This window comes from Zonotrichia albicollis, chromosome 2 (genome assembly GCF_047830755.1).
Source record: "Zonotrichia albicollis isolate bZonAlb1 chromosome 2, bZonAlb1.hap1, whole genome shotgun sequence".
In the NCBI taxonomy this organism is placed as follows: Eukaryota; Metazoa; Chordata; class Aves; order Passeriformes; family Passerellidae; genus Zonotrichia; species Zonotrichia albicollis.
Window position 1 is genome coordinate 4,782,380 of NC_133820.1, and position 13,600 is coordinate 4,795,979.

At 44.7% G+C, this 13,600-nt stretch overlaps 1 protein-coding gene across 1 annotated transcript in view; it reads right to left on the bottom strand.

Moving 5' to 3' along the window:
- Positions 1 to 11,671, bottom strand: part of POU2F1 (POU class 2 homeobox 1) — a 112,491-nt gene extending 100,820 nt beyond the window's left edge. Inside the window, exon 1 of the mRNA XM_026795804.2 lies at positions 11,573 to 11,671. Coding sequence (XP_026651605.1) covers positions 11,573 to 11,636 — 64 coding nt within the window. The 5' untranslated portion in view covers positions 11,637 to 11,671. The remainder of the gene's footprint in view (positions 1 to 11,572) is intronic.
- Positions 11,672 to 13,600: the final 1,929 nt, after the last annotated feature.

Genomic DNA, 13,600 nt, shown 5'->3' on the forward strand with positions numbered 1-13,600 from the left:
CCCTCAAACCCCAGTCGCGGTTTTTCACGCGCTGACTGAACACAGAGCTTCAAACCTGCAGGGCTCCCACAACAGCTCCCTGTAAATAAAAACCCTCAGCCCTTCTCCTCTGAGCACTCCTATTTCACATGAGGCAGATCTGCTATTTCCAGCTCCTCCTCGTTCACAATAAAAAAGCTCCAAAAACTAAAAAGAGGCAGTTGCCAATTTAACAGGTCACAATTATGTTTTGGAGTAGCACTTACACATAAAATGTGCAAGTGACCCATTTGATGTTGCAACGTGGGAATAAATCAGTATTAAAAAGGCACATGAAGGAAAGCACATCTGAAAATTAACTTCTTCAAATTAACCTGCTGAATACAAGTCAAGAGCTGCAGGTCAGTAATAGCAGATAGTGTTTCACAGTTCAACCTTATGGTTGATTAGCCCCAAAGAAACTGTTTCAAAACAAATTTTAACAAACAGACCACGCTATACAGTAAAGTATACTTATTTGCTACCTCAACGGTTCTTAAAGAGCAATCTATAAATTATTGCTGGACCAAAGAACACTTATACATAACTACATGTAATTAGTCAGTGTGTCTAAACCGTTTCAGTACACATTGATGGGGTTTTCTCAGCTTCTAAGAAAAGAAAACCGCCCTAGTTATCAATTAACAGCACATTTCCACATTGCCTTGGTACCTTTGTAGGACACTTTCTCTAGTGGTAGCAAGCACAGTGATGACACCAACAAGAAAGGCCAGAATGACTGCAGTAACCTGCTCTCTCCAGCCTCTTTCTAAGGACTGTCTCAACAAATGAGCACTGGACAAAGAGAACACAAACAATAAAATCAGGAGTTTCAGATACTGAGGATTAGTAGACAGCTGTAAGCCATATGCCTCTGTCCTCAGTGTTCTCTTAATAACACCTCACACAACCAAGAACAGTGACTGCTGCTTGAATGGTGACACCACAACAATCCCAAGTTTAACTCATGTTCCACAATATCAAGTGTACTTGGTAAATTATTAGAGTTGACAACACATTGTAAGGAAATCACGGAGTGTGCCAATGTGCTCCCTCCCACAGAAATGGGAGGAAATGAACAGTCTTTCACAGGTTTTTTAAACCTTAGGAACAGATGCTGCTTTTGGTGAGTACAACTGTGATTCCAACCACACTTCTTAATACAACAAATTCAGTTAAAACAACTGCCACAAATGCAGAAAACTAAGGAAGTTGATAAAACCTCAAGCAAGGTACATCACAAATGCAGAACCCCCTTCTCTGTAACGGAGTACAAACTGAAGTGTCTGTATTATACAATTCACAAACCTAGCTGTGATATAAACACAGGACAAGTGGCAATGGCATTCCCTTCCTCATTAGTACACACTGCATTCCCAGCTCTTACACAATATGAAATCACTGCTTAATAAGTAATAAAAACCCCACTGTGTCTGCAGCTGATTTTTGCTGTTTGAAAGATTGACACATTAATTGATCCCTTAAGCAACTAACGTGTCTTCTCTGAGTGCACACAGAAAATTATGGATTATCTCAAGACTTTACAAAGCTTTTTATATGACTTTGAAATGAACTTCTTAAATTAGGTCTTCCCCAACAGTCCTTCTGTTAAGTCTAACTTTTATGTTAATACTAGCTAGGGGAATACAAAGATGTAGGTGCTGGCCCACCTCTGCATGTGGCATTTTTTCTTGTGTCACTATTATCATGTATCACTATTGTAACAAAATAACTAAACAACTACAAATGTCCTGCTAGGATCTGTAGAGAAGCCCAAACTACTTGGAAACCTAACTAGAGACAGCATAACACAAAAAAACACCATCTCTCTCCCCCAGTAAATCCAGTTGAGAAAGGCTAGGGGATTTAAGGTGCCAACAACTATTATAACTCCTTTATTCAAACTTCCATAAAGCAAATTCTTTCCACTGTTGGGAATCCATCATCCACAATTACAGGAAACTTGAGTGTAAAAGCACTTAAATACAATGCTATGTACACTAAATTTAGCTGGTAGTTTAGAAATAGTTATGTTTACTCTAAATACCATTAATATGAGTTACAACATGTGCCTGGATCTATTTTCAATTTTAACTGTGCTGAGAATGATTTAAATATTTTTTTTCTAACCAGGCATGGCTAAAGGAAGTTTAGAGGCACTGGCCTTTATTCACACCTTAGTACATTTAGAACCAGTCCCTTATAAACCACTGAACTGAACCATGTAAGATGCACCCACAATGCAACTGGGTTCCAAACCAAATTGAATCACAAAACAATAAAACACAGCATTTTCGTTTTTTAGAACTGAGAGGAGATATTCTTCACAATGTCACTATCTCCCAGTGTAACGAGTAAAGGAATTGTTTGGAAATAAAAATAACTCAAAATCTACAGGTTTCTGCAGTCCCTGTCTGTAGGATAATTCTCCTACTCAAGACCCTCAAATTGTCTTAAGGAGTTGAGAATCTGCTCAGTTGTGGATCTATTTCTTACATAAAGTAGTAATAAAGGCACTGAATTTTTAACACACACCCTCTTATACGCACAAGCTTTGAGAGCAAAAGGAGCTGCCAGTTCTCCAACTCCCTGGTAGGGAATCAAAATGATTAGGAAAGCCCTTGGAGCACCCTCACATTGGTTCCCCAGAGCTGAAAATGCACAGAGCAGTCAAGGAACATCATCTTGCTTCAACTCCTTCACGGTGCTCCTGAACAATTTAGGAAAGGAGCCAGGTACAAAACTTAGGATGCACTGGGAAATACATGGGGAAGGTATTTTCTTTTTGTTTGGAAGAGAACTGAAATCACATCCTGGCTCTGACCAGGGATCTATCTGCCTGACTCTCCTCCAACAACAGGCAACAATGAAAGACCATAAAAACAGGACAAGCACAGGGACAGCTCCTTTCATTACACTCCCAAAAGCCAAGCTGCAGCCCAACACATGGCTGAGACAGGTAAAGAACAATGTGCTCAGTCCTTCTTTGTACCTCCTTGCACAAACTGAATAAAGGGTGAACAAATACATGAAAAAATTCTGCAACTTTAGGAGACTCACCTTCTGCAAAAGTGAGTAAAACCAATCAGGAAAACAATCATGTTTCTAGCTTACATTCTTCCACCTGATGTGCTCTCACATGAGAACTTTTGCTAGAAGCCTGTCCTACAATCATGGCCATGTTTGTCTAGGGCAGCAGGGCAGCCTGGCAGCTGCTGCCTTCTCTTCCTCACCTTGGCACACCCCTCCCAACCAAAGCAAAGCCATCCTGGCAGGAAACCAGGAGCTGAATTGAGGTTAGTGATGAAGAGATTCAAGCTGGGATGTGTGACACACTGTGAACTGATCTGAAGTCACAAGCTACTAAATCTCAGACCAAATATGCAGAAGTTCTGCACTGTTCCAAAAGATACTTCTGAACTCCAAAGTTTAGCTAACTTTGCTGCCATAAGCTGTCTAAAATATCTGTCATGGGACTGAAATGGAACAGCAGGTAAAGATACTCTTATTACAAAATCCATTTTAGGGAAATTACTTTTAAGTTGCATGCTTCAGTTGGGATACTGGAAATAAAACAATTTAAAATGTGTAGTTCAGATCAACATAAATTCATTAAAACCAGGAAAGCATCATTGCAAAGTCAATAATACCTTAAAAGGGCTGCATATTTCCAACACAGTCAACAGACACCTTCATTCAGAAACAAATGTTACAAGTGGAAAGCTACTGCTCCCTCTGCACTCCCACCTCCCATCTCCTCACACAGTCCCAACACATTTCTGCAAGAAGCCAGGACAGAGTTTTACAGAGCCTCTATCCAAAGGGACAACAGTCCACAGAGCCATGGCCAAAACTTCCCATGCTCATGTTCCCTCTGGTTTTGGGCAGCAGCCCACCCCTCAGTTGGATTAAGTGCAACATGAACTGCACCCTCAGGTGTGAGGACAAAGCAACTCCAAGCATCCCTCACAGGTTTCAGTCTGAATGATCTGGGCTACTTTAGACACTTCAAATCACAGCCTTTAATAACTGAGCCAATTTTCATTGAAATGGATTGCAAAGTACCCAAATGGAAATACCTACTAACAGGTGCAGAGGAACAGAAAATACCAACAATCAGAAACAGTAAGGGCTTCTACTACTCCAATCCGAGCTAGAAGAATCTGCCCCCAGCCCAAGCTTTCTGGTACTTTTTCCAAAGCATATGTGCATGCAGCTGTGTGTACATGCATGGGAAGATGGGGTGGGAAATGCTCCCAGAGGAGCTGGCAGGGAGGGGAGGCAGCATTTACTGGCATATCCATCTCTCTGCAGCCTTAGAAAAATTCAAGTGTCTATTTAAACTTACATTTGAAATTTCAAATAAAAGCAATAACCTACTAAAGATCAGCAGGTAAGAAACAAAATTATGAATACTTAGAAACAAATCTTTGCCAACAGAATTCCTGAAAGAAACTTGAACCTCATTTCCCATTCATCAGACTGCATTAACTAATAATGTAGAAACGAGTGATTCAAACGTGAATCATTTCTACCTGTATTCACTGCACACTCCTCTCCCTCTGCTGCAGCCCAGTAGTATAAAGCCACAACTTCACACTGCTATGGTCAGGCACAAATTACTAAGTCACGTGGTATTTTTCAAATAAAACTGAATCATCGAAAGGACAAAGAGAACAAACAGCGAAGGAGCTCGCTGCAAAAAAGATGGTGACTTCCTAGCAGCCCTCAACGAAAAGGAGGAGGAAAAAGGAGCAAGCTGCACCTCTAGCCTGATTCAACAGGTTTTTCTACACTTAATTTTATGTCTTCAACTGTATTTACTGTTTTAGTAACTCAGATGTTCATATCTTCCTTTTCCAAAGCTTCATGCCCTGTCATACAGTGTCAAACATGCTGTATATGCTACTTCATCTCTATACAGCCAAATCAGATTTCTGGGAAGAAAAAAATAAAAGGAATGATGAGCAAAAGGTTTCTTGTCACAATATTACAATTTATAGAAAAGATAAATCTGCCTCAGAGTGATCATATTAAATGGCTGAAGCACTTATGCTTGGGTTCGGTGGGGGTTTTTCTAAGGTTGCTTTACAAGGATGTCAGTCCAAAATTTAGCAGAAGTAATGGTGTCTGTAATTTCCCAAGTACTTCTGTCAGCATGTCCTTTAAAGCCACAGTCCCTTCTAGAGATGTCTCACTATAAGCAGCACTGAAATAATGGGAACTACTTAACAGTCTCATCCACTATTTTTATTGGAGTTTCTGCTCTTGCTACCATTAATGCAATCACACCTATGACAGTACAAACCACACCACATTTTCAGCATCTATTGGTTTCCAAGCTGCTATTCTACTCAGGTGCAGTTCCATCATCCATGCACAGCCAACTGCTAAAAGAGAAGCTCCAGTATAGTGCCCACAGCTGTACATTCCCACTGCTTCCCTTTGGCCAGTACCATTTTAAATCAAGTGCAGCTCATCAGCTCAATCAACTGTGGTTTCACAGTGGTTTATGGCAATCTAAAAGCAAAGCTCTATAACGAAGCTAAACTAGAATACTACTGCTTGTGAGAGGAGGAAGCTTCCTTTCCCTTCCTTCTTTTCCTTTCCTCCACTTTCACTCAGTGGTTCTTCCTACCCCCTTGCTTGCACTTCAATGTCTTTCTGAAGCCAATTTCACAAAGCAAAGACGTAAAATGATCTGGAGCTAGTTTTCCACCAGGTTAGCAAGTTAACCTGGGGCATCCTGGAATCCAGTAAAGTCCTAGGACAGGCGCCAAGTAAATGGCAGGATCACATGGCTGAGAGCATGAGTCCCCATCTATGCCAATGGGAAAGTCATCAGAGAGAATGGAATTATGAGAAGACTTGGGTCAACACATGTGCTTCTTGTTCCCTTCCTTGATTGGTACTGCTATTTGTCTAATCTTACTGTAAGCCAGTTCAAAGAGCTAAACCATCAAAAAACCTATTCATTATTTTTGGCTAGGCTTGTTTTCTGCCAATTTAATTCCCTGGACTAGCTCAGCAAAGGAATCCAGCGAGCATCTGCACCAGCGCAGGGGAGGAGGCAGGAACACACAGGGAGATGAGGCCGGGCTGGGGCTGATTTAAGCTGTCACTGCAGCGCATCCCCTGGAGCAGATCTGCATCACAGCATAGTTAGAACTGACAGTAATCTGGGCCTGTACACCGGGAGGCCTCCGCCGCTGACAGGAGTGTGCCAGCAGTGCCAGCGCTCACACATCCCCGGCAAAGTTCCACCCGGGCTCCAGCCTGGATGATTGCACGGAAAAGCGCAAGAATCACAGCTCTCTTACCCTCAGAGACACTAGGAAACATTAGCTAATTTCTCTCCCAGCAACACCCCTGTGAAAATGTGCTCTATAATTCCCATTACACAGATTTAGCCCAGAACAGCAAAGCAAGCAAAATTGGTGACAAACTCAGGATTGGAGCCCAGTAAATCCTCTACACCAAACCAACACTTCAACACTCAACTGTGTTATTAACCCTAAATGAATTCAATTAGTCAGTAGCAGTCCATAAAAAACTCCTTTTGCAAAGACTTTCTAATGCACTATAAAGTTCACATATATAATACAGTTAACAAATGTAGGTATTTCCTAGATAGTTGTGAAATAAGAAACTGGGGAAAGGAATAATACTGAGATCTTAAGTAATTATTTCCTTTTCTATAGAGAAAAATAAGTGCACATGAAGCAGCATGAGGGCCTATTCACACAATTCAAGAAATTTAATGCAAAGAGCTACAGAAAGGAAAATACATCTACAGATTCTTTTTCCTTTAGATTTCCATTGTAAAACCATTTCATGTGAAGTGCCAGCAATTATTTAATACACCCTGAGACCAGTATCTTCCCTTAAATTTATCTCCTACACTTAGCCCAACAATTCCCACACTTAACTTGCTCTGTATAACAATGAAGCACATTTGGAAAAGGGGGGGATTTGTTAAACAGAAGCAAATCTCTGCAGCACTGAACAGCCAGCACTGTAAGTCTATCCAGCAACAGAGATAGTCTTTCATTCACACTGCAGCTTAAGCACATCACATTTGGGACGCTCAAGTCATACTTAATTTTGTTCAACACCTTCTTTTGACAACAGCTTTGTCACCAAGACTCAAAATACGTATGTCAAAAAAGACAGTCATTTGCCAGGACTGTCACTGATTCTCTCCAGATAAAAATAATAAAGCTGTAAGTGCAAGGAGCAGAGGCTGCCTAATTGTCAGCTGTATAAAGTAGAAATATCGAGATTATTGTCCTGAGGGCAACAAGAATTTAAGAGGAATACAAGATGATGCTGCAACCTGTTTTGAAATCTTGAACTCCACAGGAGTCAAAATTTAAGGAAAGCAAATGAAAACTCAGTGCATGCTACAAATAACTACTGCTAATTTGCCAGAGAACCAGGAGAATAAACAAACCTGCCTAAGAGGGACTTGCATCCTATTTAACAGCAACGCACTGGATGACAAATCAACCCAACAAAAACATCCTGAACAGCATGGGAAAAACATTTACTCCAGAACTCCTTGCATCCTCACACATCTAGATACAAAGAAAACAGCAAAAGCGTGCTACTCTAAATGTGGAATTTACCGCTTGAAATCTGACAACTATTATTTCAGTGACAATGGTATTCCAAAGCTCATTTTTCTGGGCAATAAATTATTATGATCAAGCCAAATTCGGAAGAGCAGTTCCTCACACAAAAGGGACTCCCAGCATAGAGCGTGCTGGCGCTTCCTTGGGCTCAGCAGGCAGAGCAAGGTGAAGGAAACCTCACTGCCCCTGTCACACGAGGCACCCCAGCCATCGCCACCGCGCTCACCAGGTATCCACAGCCAGCACAGGGAGCCGGCAATTCACTGCCTCAATTACAGCTGCAGGCTAATCTTGGAGAAACTGATACTGACAGCAAACCTGAGATCTTTTTTTCTTATTTAAATAACAGGGTGGGAAGCGTAGATTTCCCTCATTTCTTTCTGGGAAGCAAGAGGGAAGCTCCAGCTTCTCCTGTTTTAAAACCATCCTGACACACACCTTCCCAATTCTGCTTCACATGCAGCAGCATGGCTACTGGCATAGCCTGGCTTGTTTTCCAGCCAGGTGTCAGACTGCTAAGTCTTGGTCAGTTTTGAAAAAGAGAAGGAAAAAAAAAGACAAAAAATGCAGCATCACCTTAATAACTGAGTAGATGTAATCAGGCAGTGGAACTGTTTCACAGGAGGACACTTCCTTCTGTCTCTAATAAATTAAAAGCTGAAAAGACAGCCAAAATAGAGTATATTCTCCTGATAAAAAAGAGGAAGCAATGTAACAGTAGCACAACCTTCCATTCTCACAACAGCCAGGTAGACAATAGAGAAAAAAAAGTTTCTCTTATTCTCTGATCCAACACACACATAGATGGCTCAAAGGAGCAGCTTAAAATCTGACACCTGCCTGTGACAAAGTAACACAGAAGTCTGAGACTCAGACAAACACTCAAGACTGAGCAGTAATACCCACACAGCAGTCAGGGCACCTTCTGACAAGTGAAGGTGATGCCAAGGTTTGGGAAAAGGTGCATTCTGCTAACATGTTACCTATGGGCTTCACTGGTGAAGACACATTTCTACCACCAGCACATTACAGTGAAATTTTAAACTGCAACACAGGTACATATTTGAGAGAAACAGGTCTGTATTTTGGCATGTAAATACCTGAATTCAGCGTTACAAACCCCAGCTCAGCCATAAGACTGCACAAGGCCACTGTCCAGTACTCCATTCTATAAAAATTACTAAAACACCAGTGACAAAGAAATTTTGCTCGCAAGATGCAATGTACATTTTTATCATGCTGGATAAAATATCTACAGTCTCAGCAGTGGTTAAATTGCTGCTATAAAGGAAATTGTCCTCAGATAAATGGTTTCCCTATGAGAAGGTTTCAGTGCTACACCTCACCCCAGGTCAATAAATCAAATTAACTGCACCTTGTCCTCTGGCCAATGACATCATCGGCTTGACCACATCTTGTGAAGCGAGTGCAAAAACATATGCTATTTAAGGCATGAAATCATATTAGTGCTTTTTGTCCAGCCAGCCTTGTGCTGTTGGTCTGTGAAACAGTCAGTCACCTGAACAGTCTCATTACAGCTTCTACAGCTTTTTTTTTTTTCCTCTTGTATTCAAGGCCTGTCTTGGCCGAGGGTGAAGAAAAAGGGATAAATATCAGAGTCGTTATTTTTGAAATCAAAATGCTTTTCATTAGCTGCAGTGCAGTATTTTGTGACAAATTAAATTTAGAACCAAACTACGAAATACACCATCTGCACTTGCACGTGAACGCTCCTCCTAGTAGTGTTTCAGAGATGTTTACATGCTAATCTGGCACTGCTACCCTCAAGTACCCTGCTGTTCCGTGCTTTTCTCCACAGGGTGAAAACAATGGTCACTAATGAAAACCTACACAGTTTTATTTGAAACACATCCCCGCATAAATATTTTCTATTTTAAATTACTGCCACCCCCTAATCAAGTAGCCCATTTGTTTTATTTCTAAGTAGACTAATATCTGGTTTAAAACTGAATTACTCCAGACAATTTAAGAGGATTAATTTCAATTTTCACTTGGCGTTCTTATGGCACAATCACAGAAAACTTATCTTCCTTTCTAGACCCTGCACTGCCTAGTGGTATCTTCTGTCTTGAAAGCAAAATCTAAATGAAAGAGAGAGGGAAAAAAAAAAAAAAGCCTCAACCCAGAACAGTCAAAGATACAAGCAGTGACAAAAGCATCTGACACAGTGCACTGTTAGACCTCATCCACATTAAGCAAAAAGAAGGTGAATAAGATTATCTTCAATGTATTCAATTCTGTTTGTGTTCAGAGGGAGGAGGAAAGCTGTTTAGATTTTGAGTGTGTCTTCTTTAGCCCTCTCAGTGCCAGGAAACGTAAATTAGAAGCAACTCTCCTTTAAGGAAAAGAATCAAGGACAAAGGGACCAAAAATGCCCAAGCCTCTGAAAAGCAGATATGAAAGGAACAGCTTTACAGTCTTGAGTTGCTATAAATTAAAAATAAGCTCCTTATTTAAAAGACATGAGTGTTTGAGAATCTATGAGCAGATCTGATGCTGCTCAAGCCCCAGGAGGGTTTTGTTTTTGCTGGCAGGGGTGGAGCGGAGATGGGGGGGTCATTTTGGTTATTAGTAAATAAATCAAGCAGCAGAGTGAGGCCTAGGCGCTTGCCAGAGGAGCCGGGGCCTGCCTCTCCCCCTCCTCTCCTCACACAGCCTGGGTTTGATCTCGGGGCCCTGTGGGTTTGCCAAGAAAATTTAAAAAAAAAAGCGAGAGAGCGAGAAAGAAGAATCATATTGAACCACAAAAGCACATGGGGCGAATGTAAAATATAAACACGGCGTTGGGCTCTGAGTGGCTGTTATTAAAGGTCTGAATTACTAAACATGAGAGGCGGGGAAAGCCGGGCGGCCATTTCAATAATATAAACCTCCCCGAATTAGACATTATTCAAATGAGAAGGAGAGAGAGGGAAGAGAGGGAGAGCGCGGGGGAGAGGGACGGGACCGGCACCGCCGTGCCCTGGGGCAAAGGGGGAGCGGGGCAAACACGGCCGGGGCAGATCCGGCCCTCAGGGGGAGCGGACGCGGCCCTCGGCGGCGGGGGGCGAACCCGGCCCTCGGGGGTGCCTCTCCCGCCGGAGAAAGGCTCGGGGGGGCTCTGCCCGTGCACCCCGCGGCCACCCCCCACCGAACCCGCCCCTTGCGAGGGGAGGGGGGAGCTTTAAATGAAAAAGCCGAACCGCGCTCTCCTCCTGCCCCCCTCCCCGCACCCACCCACCCCACGCTGCAAGGCCCAGGCTCTGGGGAAATAAACCCCGGCTTGGGGGGGGGGCGGGGGGGTGTGCTGCGGGGAAGGGGGGCAACGAGGGCAGCGTTAAGGAAACCGAGTCTATCTGCCTCCCCAGGCCCCAGCCAGGGGCCAGCACCCCCGGCCCCCTCCGCCCCGCCGCCGGGGGGACCCTGCCCCACACGGGCGACCCGCCGGGATCGCTCCTCCAGCATCCCTCCCTTCCCCCCCCCCCACTCCATGAATATGTAAAGCGGGTTTATTGTGGGCGTGCGGGCCGGGTGGCGGCCAAGCCACCCCCGAACGCTTTTGGGTGTGGGGCTGCCTCCCCCCTCCCTCCCGGCGTGTGTGTCCCCCCTCCCTCCCGCCCCGACCCCTCCGCCTCGCCGCGCCGCCGCCGCCCATCGCCCCCATGGCCGGTGCCCCGGCGTGCGGGCTCCGTGTGCTGGAGGGACGGTGTGTGCGTGTGTGTGTGTGTCTCCCCAGCGCGGGGAGGCTGCTCTGCTTCTCCTTCTCCTTCCCCCCCCCGCTCCCTCCTGTGCCGTTAATTATAATAATCCTGAGTACTAATAAATTATGCTAAGCGGGGCCGGGCGGGCGGGCGGGGGGGGGGGGTGCGCCCCGCGCGCGCGAGTATGAATATGAATATGTAAAACGCAGTAATGATTACCTGCCGCCGCCGCCACCGCCGCCGCCGAACTCTCATCTTGACTCGCTGCTCCTCCGTCCGCCATTTTGAATATTTTAACCAAAAATCGGCCGCGCGATAAACCCTCCCCCCTCCCCTTCCCCTCCCTCTCTCCTCCCTCCCTGCCCGCGCCGCCGCCGCCGCTCCGCGCATGCGGCCCGGGCTCTGCGCTCCCCCCTCCCCTCACTTCTCCTCAGCCGCTTTCCCTGCGAGGGCGCGGAGCGGCGCCGCGCATGCGCAGCGCGGCCGGACCGTCTCGCTCTCCCTCAGCCGCCGGCGGGCGATGGGGGAGGCGCGTGCGCACTGAGGCGCCCCCCGCGCGCCCCCTCAGGGCACGGGGCGGTCCGACACCCCCCCCCCCCCCCCCAAATAAAGGTCCACCCCGTGGTCATTAGTTTTTTTTTATGGTTGTAAAATCTAGGTAATTTACAGGGGACAAAATGAATGTTTTGGGGAGCAAATGAAGTAGGAGGGAGAGAATGGATATGTTGGGGTGAAAACAAGCTTATCCGTAGTGGGCAGGAAGGAAAGGTTTTGGGGATAAAACTTGATGGGAGAGAATGAACATTTTGAGGTAAAATTGAGATAATCGGTAGTGGAGAGGAAGAGGGAATTTGGTGGGTAAAATGTGAGTTAATCTGTAGGGCAGGGAAGTGACATATTGAGGTAAAACCAAAGCTGTCAGTAGTGGATGGGAAGGGAAAATTGTGGGGCTAAAGCTTGAGATGATCTCTAGTGGAGAGAATGGACATATTAAGGTAAAAATGAGGTAATCACTAGTGACAGGGAAAAATCTGGGGGGAAATCTTAAGGTCATCTGTAAGGAAAAAGAACTATTTTGCAGGAAAAATCTAACTGAATCTTTAGGGCCAGAATGAACAATTTGGGGATAAATGTAGCCATTGGCTTTTCATGCTGGGTCATCTAGGTAATTATCAGGGGCAAAATTCATATTTTGGAGGTAAAATCTGAGCTAATCTATAGGGGAGAGAAGGAAGATTTTGAGGTAAACTGAGGCAATCAGCAGTGGCCAGGTAGGGGGATTTAAGCTTGGAATAATCAGTGGGGGACAGGTGCCTGTCAGGAGCCTCCCGCTGAACCCCGCTGTGTGTGTGAGTGGTGCTGTGGAAATGCCCGTCTGCACTGCACCTGCACCCAGGTTCTGCCCCAGCCTGGGCAGGGCTAAGCCCCTGTGAATAAAGAGGAATTGCATCCACGGAAAATGGAATCGCAGAACCTGCAGTTCCCGTGGAGGAGGGTGCCTGAGCGAGGGTCTGGTTTTCCTCCAGAAAAGAGCGATTGCACAGAAGCGATTCTCCTCTGTTCAAAAAACCCCACCCCAACATTCCCTCGTTCTGGGCAGCCCAATGCTCCTGGGGTGCTTTTCTCAAATACTTTATCCTCTTACACTTCCCGCGTCAAATTGTCCTGGAAAGGGAGTCGGGTTTCATGCCTCCCTCGTTAAAGGGGAGTAAATATGAGACCAGAGGGACCAACAAATAAAATTAGCTTGAGATTCAAAGCTTCCAAATCAGGACGAGCAATTAGCCAGAGTGGCAAAACTTTGTTAATTCCTGACAGATTTGGCAGGGTAAAAATAAAACTTACATTTTATTATTGCGTAAATACACGTTATCCCTGAGCTTTGTAATGTACTTCCAGAAAAAAAAGAAAGGGAGGCTGGTGTAGAATGGCATTCATTAAGGACTCTGTCTTAACGTTTTCCAAGAGTCATTAACTCAGATGGGTCAGAGTCCAAGCTGGATTTCCTTCTGGGGTGCAAAACATCGTGGAGTAAGAGGAACTGTCGGGGATCTGTTCTTGCATGCTGTTGCTGAAGAAATTAGGAGTCGTATCAGAGACAGCCGCTAGATTTTTTTTCATTGGTAGGAGAGAGCCAAAAAGGAAAGGCTGAATGAGGGAGACAGCAGGGTGTATCTCCAAGGGGTGAATCAGAAAGGTAATTTTGTCATTTTTATTTAAAAATAAGGTCCTCTGGTAATGGGATTT